Source organism: Anolis carolinensis, chromosome 5 (assembly GCF_035594765.1).
Source record: "Anolis carolinensis isolate JA03-04 chromosome 5, rAnoCar3.1.pri, whole genome shotgun sequence".
Classification (NCBI taxonomy): Eukaryota; Metazoa; Chordata; class Lepidosauria; order Squamata; family Dactyloidae; genus Anolis; species Anolis carolinensis.
In genome coordinates, this window is record NC_085845.1 from 201,066,663 (window position 1) to 201,081,335 (window position 14,673).

Consider the following 14,673-nt stretch of genomic DNA (forward strand, 5'->3'; position numbering starts at 1 on the left):
TGAGTGTGGAGGACTAGTTTGCTAAATTATCTCTTATTTTATTAATTAGTTGTGTACTGGTTTCAGCACTGAGAAAACTGATCCAATATGCTCTCATTATGTCAGTTATGGCTGAGACTGGAGGCAACTCTCTTCACTTACCCTACCTAAATGATATGAGATAGCTGGTACGTGTGCCTACACATATATATGAGAGAGGGAGAGCCCTTGTTAGGAGAGTTAGAGAGATTCTTAATCTATTCTTTCTTCATCTGCAAACAAGGGTCCCTTGTTTGCCCAGTTTCAAAAGCTCCTTTGAACCAGAGAGAATAAAAGCAGAAGAGGCACAGGGTCCTACACTTATCTGAACAGCTCAGTGTCCTTCTTTAAAGCTAAAGGGGAAACTTTCCCCCCTTTGAAATACAACAATCAGTCTCTCCTTCCAAAAAATGCATTATGTAGACCCCCTTCCTAAGTTATTTATTTATTTAATTAACTATATTTATATCCCGCCTTTCTCAACCTCAAAGGGGACTCAAGACGGCTTACAGATTGGCAACAATTCAATGCCTTAAAAACAATATGCAATTAAAATAAATATTTAAAATTAAAATTAAGATCAAAATTGAAATACATTAAGACATTTAAAAACACTACAATCACATTTTAAAACCGCACAATCCATAATCATAATTGTGATTTAAAGGACCGCCATTGCAAGCTTTTTGTTGGAGACAGTATATCAAACTCTGCTATAAACTAATAGTAATCTGAACTATTTGAACACTTTTTTTGCTTCTATAGCCACAAGATTGAAAACTATAGTGGGCGACTACTTTAAAATCACTTGGGGAAGGTTTTTCTACAGTCTGCAGTTATGAAGAAGTCTAAAAGAGGTCTGATACATGACTGACTCTGAGGATGGTTTCTGTTTTGCAGCCCAGGCTGGGCTACAAAATAGGACACAAGAGAAGCAGCAAGGGTATACCGTTTTAGTGTCACTGCTTTTATATTATATTTGTCCCTGTATTACAAATTAATTTGAGCATCTAAACCCTCATGTGTTGGAAGAAGAGCTTAGTACTAGAGTCAGGTTTTGTTCCTGAATTCTCACAGAACTCCACCCACAGTCTAGACATTCCACAGTACTGTCATCTGCACAACTGTAAACAATTACAACAAATTTTAATCCACTTGCAATGTGCAATTATTTTGTTTTACAAATGTAGACATAGCTGGGATAAAAGCTGGCCAAAATTGCTTTTTGACATTGGAGTATTATTTTTACTTCAACTAATACAACATATTGGGCGGCGGGGCACTACTTCTTTGCTTCTGTTGCAAATCTCATTGAAAGTTGCTTAAGCTTAGCTCTAGTAACAACTTGCATCACAGTCCTAAATAAATATTAGTTCACAAAGATTAAAAGGAAAACCCAGGCATAAACATAAAAGCAGATGAATTAATGCATCTGGTGGCTACTCTTGAAGACAGAATTAAGATTGACTTTGCACCTGGTCTGGCCTGTCTCTTCTGATGTTCTCATGAACCGAGAGAAAGCACATATGGTATAACCAAGTACAAAGGGGAACACGTAGCTCTTGTCATGTTTCCTATGCAAGTAGCAAAAAACGTTATGCAATTTTAGGTAGTGGCAAGTTTACACTCTGTCTGTTTTTAATGCTAGTGTTTTCCTGTGCAGAATTCCCATTTCTTCCTTAAAAGAGAAAAGGCTTCCAATATTCTTGGCCTGGACTCTAAGGCACTACAGCTCAGACTAGTTTAGGTTACGGAAGTTATTCATAATGGTTCCATTGTGCCCCTTACAGGCTTCACGGTTGGATAAGGAAGCCACTGCAATCTTGTTGCTAACAAACAGTGGATCCACGCCTTCTGAACATAGTTTAAGGGATCACCTAACATGAATCATTAGTTTTGTAACTTATGTAACAGACAACTTAATAGTGTAGGCGAGAACGCATAAGGAAAGAATTGTCCCAGGCCAATTTAGGCTCTTACCAAATGCTGATACATTTTATCAACCAAAACTTCCTCAAAGAAGCTTAGGGATTACAGAAAGACCCCAGCAATGATGCAACCAAAATCCTTGGTATCCCTTAACTGCACCCAGCGAAAAAACTGTCTTTCTAGAATTTTTCTGGGTTCTCCAGACAATTCTGTGATATGCTTCCCCTGGAAGTCTCCATGGAGTTGCCTTGAAGGACCTAGAAAATTCCTAGAAAACACCTAGAGGACCAGAAATGTAATGGTGTTCATTGTATCTAGAGTCCATCCTGGAACATATCTGTTGTGGATAAGGGGATTTTACCTCTATAGTTTTATAAGACCGCAAAATTATTGAGGCAAACTAGAGTACCTCTGAGGCCACTCTATTGTGACACCTGCTTCCACAAGACAATATATCTTCCTGGTGGAAATACAGCAGAGAAAGAACACATAAGCTCTCAGAAAACCTTGGCAAGGACACAGAAGTACAGTTCCTAACTTTTTTCCCCAGGACAAATTTTGGTATCTAAATCATTTTGCATGTATAATGCAGCTGCTTCTAACTAGCACATGTGGCAGACAAGTAAAGCCCCCCAAAAAACATAAGAGGAAAAGATTCAACATGGACCAGTTTAGTGTTCTGTCCTGAACATGGGAGAAATTAGCAATTTGAATGACCCAGTTCTGCCTCAGGTTTTAGCAGAAAGTGAGAAGCCTTGAGTGAAAAGTGACATGAAGAATGTACCCAAAACATTCTAATTTTATGACTAAGCCTTCCTTTGAACATACTGTGCCACTTCTGTCATTTTTAAGACACAGAAGGACTTAGTGATTGTATTGAAAATACAGATCTTGACAACTCAACCAGAACAAGAGGTTCTAATTAGAAAACATTAAAGTACAAGTGCAGATGTACGCACAAGAACTACACAGAAAACATCAAATGTCATTTTCCCCTCTCTTGTACACATAAAGTTTCAGTGATCTTTCAATCCACCAGCATCTGCTGCAGCCACTTCCTATAGAAGGCCCCAGTCTCTATCCCGTCGTCTATTCCTTGATCATAAATCCATGTCAGCCTCCTGAATTTTTTGCCAGGTAAAAGAGTCAACATTACATAATAGGATCATAGCATAACAGAGTTGGAAGAGACCACACAGGCCATCTAGTCCAACCCCCTGGAATGTACAGCCATTTAAAAACCTTTGTTCAAAGAGGTTTCTTATGGCTACAAGAATAAGGTGAAGGGGAGTCATGTATCACTGAGGAAGCCCCCACCGTCTAGCTTTGAAGAGTAGGGAGAAAAATACTTGGCAATCATCCCCTGGAAAACACTGCCATTAATCTAAGATGTTCACAGATGATAAGGTATTTTGCAATGAATTAATGCTTGTTGCCAAAGGTGATAGCAACAGGGGGCTCTTGCAAATGCCAAAAGGGCTTGTTTATCCCTTTCTCTGGACCAATATGATAGAAAATGGATTGCCCCAAATGCCAGAGGAAAGTGAAGGCATTTCTACATTGACGTCAGCAAGTTAGACTTAGGAACTGCAGAAAAGAGCTAACCTTCCACCCTGTTGTTTTTGAATGTTCAACTGACTGGACACATTCAAGATGTGAACAGTGTTTACTCAGGGCCCTTGCCTTGCCTCGATCTGCACCAGCTGTAAATGAGACCAAAGTGTGCTTTGAGGGGTGTGAGCTGCATGCTATCAATAAATATAGCACTTTTGTTTAATTAGTCTAAGTTGAAGTGATTTTTGCCACGTTGATAGGCACACCTTTTCAAGGCGAACCTTGATCAGAACCATTATAACTGCAATAGAATTAATTTACCGGAGCTACCACACTTAACTCTGAATGAGAGCTCTCAAAAGCCATTTGATCTTGCTTAATAGCAGTGCCATAATCTATTTACATTGATTGTTGCCTTTTGAAAATATTTGTCTTGGAACACACGAATAGATAAAAGACCAGCCAGGTAGAAATAGGATGAGAGTGGATCCCTCAGTGTGAGGACAAGTTTGGTGACAAGAGAGTGGTTGGGATGTGTATGTGCCTTCCAGTCACTTGCCAATGTATGGCAACCTCATTAATTTCATAGGATTTTCTTTAGCAAGGAATAGTCAGTGGTGGTTTCATCCTTCCTTCCAGTGAATTACATACTGCACTACCTAGTTAGTATAAGTTGGCAGTCTCTTGTGAAGTATTAACAAGGGCTGACCTAGCTTAGCTTCCAAACAAGGATTGGATACCTTGAGGTTGTTTAGGCTCCCTATGTGCTTCCGGATAGGCTTCAGTAAAGAGGGAGGAGAGTATAGATGCCTTGACGGAGAAAGCTGAAAATGTAGGGAGTGCCACAGCAGCAGGAGTGAAGCCAACGGTGGGTGGGAAAGGCTTGAGATGCCTGGCTACACCTGATGGGAGGCACGTATTGCCTTTCAGAGGGCTGTCTCCCAGGTCAGAGTCCGTTTACTGAACGGATGACACTCAGTTCTTCCACAGCTGGAGAAGATGACAGATGACCTGAGATATCCTAACAGGAAATACACAAGCACAACTGCTACTAGTTTCTGCCCAGCCCTCCATGATACTCACTTTTTCTGACTTGGAGGATTCTAAACCTGGAGCCTAGATTATTTTTTTTTAAACAAAGTTGTGAAACCTGTCTTAGGCCAATGAACTCTCTGTGTAGAAGTTATAAAAAGTGAGGCCGATGTTTTCAAACTTCAGGCAGAATCTTTAATTAACGAAGGAGGCAATGCCTGGGGATCTATTTCCCATAAAGCAGAATTAACTTAGATTTGCTGAGAAGCTGTAAGAGCTCTTTGACTCCGAACTCCAGAGTTACCACTTCACAGAAGAGATGTTTCTCCCTCCCACTCCCAAGACTGAGATCTTGGGATAAAGGGGTGGATATAAACATTTCAAGGAATAAACGAAGATCCCTACAGCAGAGATATCTCCAGAGAAGCAGCAGCAGAAGAGACAACAGTACTTGAAGATCCATTAGAGGTTTTGTCCCTGACCTGGATATCTCTTAAAAAGCCAAGTACTTCAAAAACTCTAGTCTCATGATATTTACTTTAGATACATTGCTCAGAGAAAGATAAGGCTACATACAGGAAAAGTACTACTTCTTATTCTCTGAAGGCAACTGTGCTCAGACATGCAAACATGCATGTTCAAGAGGTCACATTATAAAGGTCACTACCTTTAGTCACTGTTAATTTTCACTTTGATTTCCTCCAAAGGCTCACTTCTGCAGGCAGATGACCTGAATCAAGAACGCTGTATATTAGTTCCCCTTAAAATGGTGCTCAGTTCGGAAATCACTTTGCTACCACAAAAGAAGCCTAATGTACATGTGCACGCACGCATACCCACACACAAACCAAGAAACATCAAAGCCACAAATCCAAAGGCACCCAGGAGCAGAAGTTTGCTTTCTGAAGTTCTGCACGTATGACATTTCATGCAGCATCTGGGATCCATTTCAGAGAGCAGCATCCCCAGCCGAGGGGTCTCCTGCAGCACATTTGGAACTGTACAGATATATAATGCCTCTTAAATCACTTTTCCATTATGTGCTCAAGATGACACGCAATGCCATGTTTCAAATCCCACATAAAAACATGTGTTTAGAAATACTCCTTTGCACACAGCCTAGAATTACAAAACCATCAAACACAAAAATATTGGGCAGCACAATTCTGAGTGATGATGAAAAAAATCGTGTTTTTGCCATCCGCTGGAAAACAAACAATAGCAAATCTCCCAGGCAAGGTAATTCCACAGCATGGACGCCACTCAGAAAGCCTGGAGAGAATGATGTACTTCTTCATGGAAGTACAGAACATAGTTCCCTACCTAAATAGGTTAACATTTATTTTAAATAAATAGAGGTCAAGTAAGACAACAGGAAGTGATGAGGATGAATATGGAAAGGCTCAAGCAGAGAACAGTTGGCTAAGTTATGGAATGCCAAATTGATGTCTGTTGACAAACGATGTTAGCATTGTGGAAGGCAACCAATTAAATCTGCATTCTGAAAAACTGGCCATTTGAATTATATTTTCCTGGAAGAAATGTTTAATATGTTTAATAACATTTTCCTATAAAAGCATGTGTACCGAATTCTTTCTTTTTACCATATATCATAAGGAAAGCATTGTAATTTTCAGCAAAAGCAAGCCAACACATAAAAATATGTACACAGAATCCTTCATTTTATCATGTCCAGGTCAAGCATCCTTTATCTGAATTGCTGAATTATTCCAAAATAACAAATTGTCCACATGAGTGGTTGAGATAGCGACACATTTGCTTTCTGATGGTTCAATGTACAGAAACATGTTAAAAACATATAAGGTGCTTATATGAATTTTATGTTTATAATTAGGTCCCATCTCCAAAATACATACATATATGCAAATATAAATCTGAAATCCAAATCACTTCTGGTCTCAAGCATTTTGGATAAGGGATACCTAACATGTACCATAAAGAAAGCGTATTTTTTAGCAAAATGGAAGTAGAAGCAAATGTTTAGAGCCCATGTTTTCACAGAGAAGTTTGGAAATGTGCAATCAGCTTCAAAAAGTGAAACCTTTGTATGATTTATACCGGTATTTAACATATGGAGTGTCATCAGAACAAGTTACTTTTAGGTTCCTCCAGATGCCGGATCTGTCAGCACTTGAAAGTGGACAATAATGCCTTGGGCCTGAATTTGGGAAACTCATGTGGTAGTGGAGCTGGGCAGATCTTGGCAGAGTTAATTTCAGAGTGCTTTAAACAGAAACCTCTCAAATACACTGAAAGGCACCCAACATCCAAAAGGGAACAATACAGACTGCCATAATAAGCCTTCATGATAAGGTGGGCTAGAAGTCTCACTAATATGTAACAGCTAACTCTCCAATACAATCATAAGATGTTGTTTTGTGTTACCTTAAGATCGAGGCTGCAAATGCTGACAACATCATCATCCTTCTCTCTCCGTTTCCTCTTCTGCAAGAAAAGAAAACACAAGTTACACAAATTATGTCTCTGGCTTTGAAATCCATTGAAGGAAGTGTGTTCTCCTACATATAATAGAGGCTGTAGAATGCAAAACCAACCCCAAAGCTGCCCTCCTTTTTGCAAACAAAGATGTCAACAAGCTGGTGGTATTTCATTCTGACTACTGATGTCATTTGACTTGACCTAACACAGAACTGAAAAGCTGAGAACTTTTGTTGCCTCTCTTGCCTTTCTTTGAGTTATAAGAATTTTTTTAAAGAGAAAGAAATCAAGAAAAACTAGAATGGAAGTGAATAGAATGCATTAACAAGGCCATTAATAACTGGAATTCAATGAAGAGCTTAGTGAAATAAAACACCTATTCTGATTCCAAATGCCTTGGTAATTTAGTGTTGAGTTTTTAAATGCTAAGCACTATGGGGCAACGTAAGTGGCTTCCTTTCTAGGTTCTACACACCACAATGTTTTCCTTCTGGCCCTGAAAGTTGCCTTCAGGTGGCCAAGTAAACCCCCAACTGTCAGAACAGACTTATGTGTTTCATCTTTACAGGATTCTCCTTTTTATAGCAAGGCAGAGCCTTGCTATAAAAAAACCATACATGGATCTATACTTCCTTCAAAGTAGAAAAGCAGTTATTGCAACATTATATGGAGCCTCTTCTGACAGTCCTCTTTACACACAAAAGAGCGATTTTGTGGTTGCATGGACAGTTCAAACACAGGCAAAACATGGCACTTGCCTTTCTCTAGGCTGAAATAATATTATAGAGACCAAGTGCCAGTCTTTTTCTTTCCATGTTTCATGGCAGGAGAAAGAAGGGAAAAATGATGCATGTAGTTGACAAGAAGAGTAGAATGGCTTAGGCAAGCAGAACTTGATGGTAGACCTCCAAAAACACACACATTGTGAAGAGGCACCACAGCATCAAATTGAGGTCTTTCCCCCCAAGAATATTATTATCATGCTAACCAGGCATTTGCAAATTATTCACTGGGCTGACTGGCACATTTACATACATGGGGAAAATGGAAAACTGCTAAATTTGCAGTTTCCATCTTTTTCTTGGTGTGTCCCTTACAATAATCCAGAATTGCTTTTTGATCAGAAAATATATAATTCTTGCAGTTCAGCTTTATTCCCAGCATACAGGCCCAAGTGCCTTCCAATTCCTGACTCTAAAGGAAGTCCAAAGGTTTGTTTTGAAGACTGGCTAGACTAGTTTAATAGGTCTTGCTTGCTTCGTTCTCTCGCTTCAGTTAAGATCCATACAAGCAGCAGACATTTTGACAGAAAAGCCAGCTGCTTTGTGTCGACTAAATCAGAAGCAGACTCTTAAAGGAAACCAACAGTATTTCAAATGGCTCCAAGTAACAATGGCTTATCCAGCTGACCTGTCGTTCTCCGGCTGGATGAATAGTTTTAAATCTCCTGAGCTCTGTCCCTTTGGGGGAAAAGGCTGCAAAGGGGAAGGAAATTGAGTTTTCTTTAGACTCAACAAAAGGTTCTGAAATAATCACTAGCTGTCTTTTTCAAGATAGCAATGAGAGGTGAAGGAGTATTTTTAAACATAAAGTGAAAGTTCTTAGCAAATGTGTCAATTAGTAAGAATTTTTTGTATTGACAGAAAATTCCCTCATAAGAAACAGGCTGTTCTATTTCTATGACTAATATTGATTCCTCCCCCCCACCCCACCCCCCACCCCCGTTACATGTATAGTCTACCTCTAGACATCTAAGCACTGTGTTCATTTTATCTCTATTTTATGCCCACAAATTTGTGAGACACTTAAGCTGAGACATGATAACTACCTCAGTGCCATCCCATGAATGCAATAGCTTAGCTGGCATTCAAATTCAGTCCTACAGGGCTAGACTTGATATTCCTAGATTAATCAATGTGGGAAAATTGATGGAAGCAGGAGATACTGAGGTCAAGTTAATCAGCAGATTCCATCACTTACAGATTGATCTTTCAACTAACTTAAAACCAGGTGGTCATATTAGAGAAGCCCTGGGAGTTGTACTACAGGCTCAGTGAGGTGTGAGCTCTTGGCTTCTTCAGGAAAATGCAAGACTTAATTGAAAAACCCATCAGCCAGTAAACTATATCTATGCTTTATAATGTACCAACATCCTGATATTGTTTACCCTTTTCTGCATAGTCCAAAACTGCTTTAAAACAAGTATCCTCAAACCAAATCTTAGTAATATCATGAACTACAGATCCAAAAGAGTGTGTAAACAAATTAGCTGTTAACACAATATGCAGGAATAGCATCATAATCCCTTTGTTTAGAGGCATACCTCTGTGAGCAGTGATTATGGAGTCATCCAAACTATTATGAATGACAGCTCTGATTCAACACCAGTTGTCATCATTGTGCCTTCAAGTCATTTTCAACTTAAGGTGATGTGCCACAGGGCTTACTTTGCAAGATTTGTTTAGATGGAGTTTGTCTTCCTCTGAGGCAGAGTGCGTGTGACTTGCCCAATGCCACCCAATGGGTTTTATGGCTTGGTTCTTCAAGTTTTGGTCAAATCCCCTAACACTAGTTGTAATCGAGCAAAGTCAAATGAAGAAATCCCCCAAATCTGATAGACACCAGCTTTTGATCAGTCAATTTCATTTTAATGGAAAAATATTTTGTGAGAAGACAAGAAAGTAGAAGTTAGATCTAGCAAGGAAAACATGATGTATAATAAATTATCAACAAATAATCATTTTATTGGTTTTTGTAGACGTACTTTTCTAGAAGATTGCACTGATAAACATGTATAGCAGGTATAGGCTGATAGGATGTTAGGAATTGTGGGAGTTGAAGTCCAAAACACCTGGACGGACAAAGTTTTCCCATGCCTGATGTATAGGAACCACAGACAAAAGTAGAAACAAATCTTCATGTTGGTAATTCATTCTTTAAACATGTTTTTGGTTACCCTGCTTCATAAAAAGCCCATGCTTTCTGAATTACTTTGTAACAGTCCACTGAGTGTATGGAATTACTGCAAGGGACACAGCATGGTACTACTAAGCAGAATGGGGGAAGCAAATGAGTTTAAAGTGCTGGGGCAAATAATGTTTTGGGCTTCCACCAACAAATGTTATAGGAGCACTACTTCCCACATTAACAGGCAGAAAATGTGGTTCTACAGGTGCCCCACTGAAAATGCAAATTCCATCACAATACACAGAAGAAATATATGCCAGCCATAGTATGTATTTGAACACATGGAAATATGCTACTGTGCAACGCTCAGGGCTGAAATAGACAGAACAGCAAAAATTCAATAGCTGGAGAAGCTGGTTTGACCACCAAACAGAAAGGGAGAGTCAGCTCTTGTTTGCTATAGCAAAGAACGACCTTAAGGAAACAGGAATATAGCCTGCTTGTTTGTTCAAGATTCTAACTCTTAATTGATACACTGCTTACTTTATTCAATTAGACTACTGGTATTGTGCTGCACAGCCCGGTGCTTTGGAAGACAACAAACTAGAGCTAGTGCAAACCGCAGCAACTGGATTGAAACATTTTATAGTGCTGGGTTTGATCTATAAAGCCATATACAGCTCAGGACCAAATTACCTATGAACAGCAGCATTAATACTTGTAATTGCTTTGGCTGCCAATGCGCTTCAATGCGATTCAAGGAGCTCATGATGACATTTAAAGCTCTAAACATTTTGCAATACTGGAAGAAACACTTCTCCCCAAAATACCTGACTGAGGAATCCTGAAGAGGCCCTGTGTTCAATAATTGCTTTCGATTGATTTTATCAGAATTTTTCCCATAGAGGATGAGATATAAATATTTTAAGAAATCAACCATAAGTTACTCACCAGAGTAAAATCCCAGTGTGTCCCTGGAGTTAGAAATGTGAATGAGCTTCCTCTCCGCAGAGAATACCTGCAGACAGAAAATATTTTCTTGTTTATGAGTAATAAGGGATACAAGCGGGGCCTGAGTTTGATCAAGCTCTAGACCCTTTTGCCTGTCAATGGAGAAAGTCTATACTGAACAGTCTGTGTAACTTTAGGAAGGAGTCTCCCAAGGTTTTCAGGAGACACTTTTGGTGTTGACACAACAATAAGATTTCCAAGTGGCTACTCACAGACCACACTACATATCAAAGAGGGGTTGCCTGTTTCCCTTCATGTTCTCCTTCTGCCAAGGCTAATGTCTTTTTATTTGGACAGGTCTACATTTTATTATGCAAGTTAGGTGAAATCACTATTACTGTACTATTTTGAATGTTTATAGTTAGGACTCCTGGACACCTGACTTCAAAAAGCCATTCACCCCGGAAACCCCCTTGGGGAAGCCCTACTCTCTCAGCCTCAGAAGAAGGCAGTGGCAAATATCACTGAACAAAACGCGCCAAGAAAACCATACATTGAAGTTGACTTGTAGGCAAACAACAAAACGTTTTTATTAAATTAGTTATTGCAGTAAAGGAGTCTATCAACCCAGGGGGGTTGTACTGTTCCCCTCCTTACTGATTAACTGCCTTCTGAGTTGCCATACTTTATGCATTTAACTATACTTTATGCATTTGCTTTTATTATTTGCTATTTTGAGTCTTATTAGGCCATGAATTCACCTATCAATTTTTAGACAGGGTGGTTGCAAAGATTTATGGTGAGGGAGACAAAAGATATACTATTTTGGAATCTAGGAGCTTTATAGCAGAATTTTTAAAATTTATTTTGGACATACCAGACTTTACTGGGAACTCGTATTTTCTGTAAATGTCAGAAGAATAGTATTATGTAATTATCCAGCAGTGCCTGCTAATTTGACCAGATACTTTAATTATGTACAGGATGTTCTAATGACTAGAAGACTGTAAGATTTGCATCTTATACCTCAATTTTCATTATACTGATGGTGGAGAAATGTAAATGTAAATGATGTTTTAAATTCTGTCATCATAAGTAGATGTGTGAATTGTACAGACCTCCAATCCTCATGGAACACAAAGTACAAAAGGAAAAAATGGAGATGTTTCCTGTGAGCATCATTTTAACACATGATGCCCACTGTGATTAACACCACAGCTCACCTTGCTCCCTCTTCAAACCATTTTTAAAATGTGGACTTGACCTTCTGATCTCATTTGACTTCAACAAAAACCGGAAGTTCAGTTTAGGGGATGACTCTTTATGGCTGCTCAGTGTTAAAGAGTTTCCTATTGCCATGGCAGGTGATCTTGTTGAACACCTTGTTATCTCTAGAACGGGGAAATGACTAGGGCAGTGGATACAATCATCCTCAGCTACCCCTCTAACAGAATAGAGCTATGGAAGCCCCTTGGCTTATGATTTATTGAGGATGAGGTAGTGAGGAAATGAACCCCAGAAGCATTGATGGTGGAGGTTTTGTTTTTTGTTTCCTTCTTTTCTCTCCACACAGACTTCAGGATGGTCCAAAATGAGGAGCAGATTCAACCAAACATAGGCTAGAACCCATCAGAAGATCTACTCTGTGGCAATGGGGGAGCAAAGAAACTGAACCTCAACATCACTGCTTCTGCAGAATCATCCGATAGAATTGTCTCGAGTAGTTGTCAAGCCACTCGACAACCCAGAAAGGAATTCCCAGCACACCCTACAGATAAAATTGCTTGGATCCGTGATGGCTTGGATACTGTCCAGTAGACATAATATTTGTAGACATAATCTTTGCAACTGTTTGTCCTGTATTATTGAATACCTTTCACTTTGTGCAAAAGGGAGGAAAGAATACTTCACTACAGCAAGGCAGAATTCTCAAAATTCCAATTACCAACATGTCTCTAATATTCCCTTTTTGGGCAAGATCCTGTAACCTGTGATGGCCTTTCAACTACAGAGACTTCTAGATGAAATGGGTTACTGAAATCCATTTCAATCTGGTGTCAAGCCTGGTTGTGGAATGGAAGTTAGCTTTGATCACTTTGGTGAATGACCAATACTGAGGACTGGACCGGGAGACTATGTCCCCCTGGTTCTGTTGGACATCTCAGTGGCTTTCGATATCATTAATCCACACACACACACACATATACACACACACAAACATCATCATAATAGTATCTTTTTATGCTACCTTTCCGGGATGGGAGTTGGAGGCACCTGAGGTGAGACCTTTTGCTCTAATAGACAGCACTTCACATTTGCTCACAACAGAATTACATTTGTCTTTTACTGTCCACCTCTCTCTTAGAGATCTTTGAGGGAAAGGGGACGAGGAGGTCTCTGATGTTCTCTTTGTCCTAAATGCTCTAATAAGTGAACCTGGCCAATTCATTTGACTATCCAAGCCCAGAATATTCATGGACAACTTACAAAATGCCAGACCTCGATATACATAGGTCTTGGGAGAACTGTTTAGACTGCTCCACTTTGGCCATATATTCCTGATTTTTGCTTTCTATTTTACAAACAAATACTGATCCATAAGACTTGTTTTTTCCCCATGACAGCTAAATTTGCTCAGGAGTCTTTCATGAAGGATCTTATCAAAATCCTTTTGGAAGTCCAAGTGAACAGTGTCTAACAGATTGCCCATGAACACATGTTTACCGGCACTCTCAAAAAACCCTGAACATGTTGCAGTTCTAGATGCTCACTTGGCTTTTATGATGGGCAGAATGATATAACCTTCTTTCTTACTATCACCCAGGAGATGAACCCTGGGCTAGAAACATTTGCAGGACTGAAGAGTGGGCTAATTGTGGACAGGAGGCTGGTAGCTCCTAAAGCTCCCTGTAACTCTTCATGGGCATGGATAAGGGCAGCTCTAATTCAAAGATCTTATAATTTTGCCTCAACAGGCAACAGTTCATCACAGAGTGTCACTAAAGGTCCAATCCCATGCATGCCTATTGAAATTTCATTAATTTCAATGGGAGTTATGCAAACACTTTCTTATCCTCTGTAATCAAATGCATATTATCCTAAAGGCAACCACAGAAGACACTGAATGCTTTTCTAATCCAAATATTTTCATTTCTTTTAGCATCTGAAATTCCTATCTCACAGTTACAGAGTTGTATTAACAGGTGCCCACAAGACAGATTCACCCAAGGGCTTGTGTACTACCACAAATGGACTCTCACTGGGTTTGAATGCCAGTGACATCTTTTGTTGCCATCAGAACTTGCAACCTTGTTTTAGTAAAAGGACTCTTACACATGATCCTATCCCATTTTTGCCTTCCCTGACAGACCACATAGTTTGAAGGAGAAACACTGCTAATCCCAACATCAGCAAACCCATGATGGAGAACATACCATTCACTGGGATAGTACAGAGCAGGATGTTATTCTGTTGAGATTGGATGGTGCCTTCATTTTATAAGCAACCAGGAGTCTAGCCAGAGAGCCTCAATGATTATGCCATCTGGTTCTCTTTCTCCTTTCTGCATTGCCTCTCCAAAGATGCTTTGACAGCAAGTTCCTTTTGGCTGTCGGGTTGGAAGCTCAGCTTGTTTGTGTAACCTTCCCCACCCTCTCCCCTTCCAGAATTAATCTGTACCAAGGGAGGTAAACTGAAACAGGAAAAACAAGAGCGAGCTTGGCTTCAGACAAATACTCTGGATCCTTGTGGTAGGTATCCCGCTCTCCCTTTTTAACTCAAAGGAAACTCTGTTCCCCGTTCTCAAACTATTGTTTTGAAAGA

At 39.6% G+C, this 14,673-nt stretch overlaps 1 protein-coding gene across 1 annotated transcript in view; it reads right to left on the minus strand.

Annotated features, from left to right (window-relative positions):
- net1 (neuroepithelial cell transforming 1) overlaps window positions 1-14,673 on the minus strand; it is an 81,891-nt gene that overhangs the window by 41,480 nt on the left and 25,738 nt on the right. Inside the window, exons 2-3 of the mRNA XM_003228815.4 lie at window positions 10,852-10,918; window positions 6,940-6,999 (exon numbers count right to left, since the gene is read on the minus strand). Of these exons, the coding sequence (XP_003228863.3) occupies window positions 6,940-6,999; window positions 10,852-10,918 (127 nt within the window). The remainder of the gene's footprint in view (window positions 1-6,939; window positions 7,000-10,851; window positions 10,919-14,673) is intronic.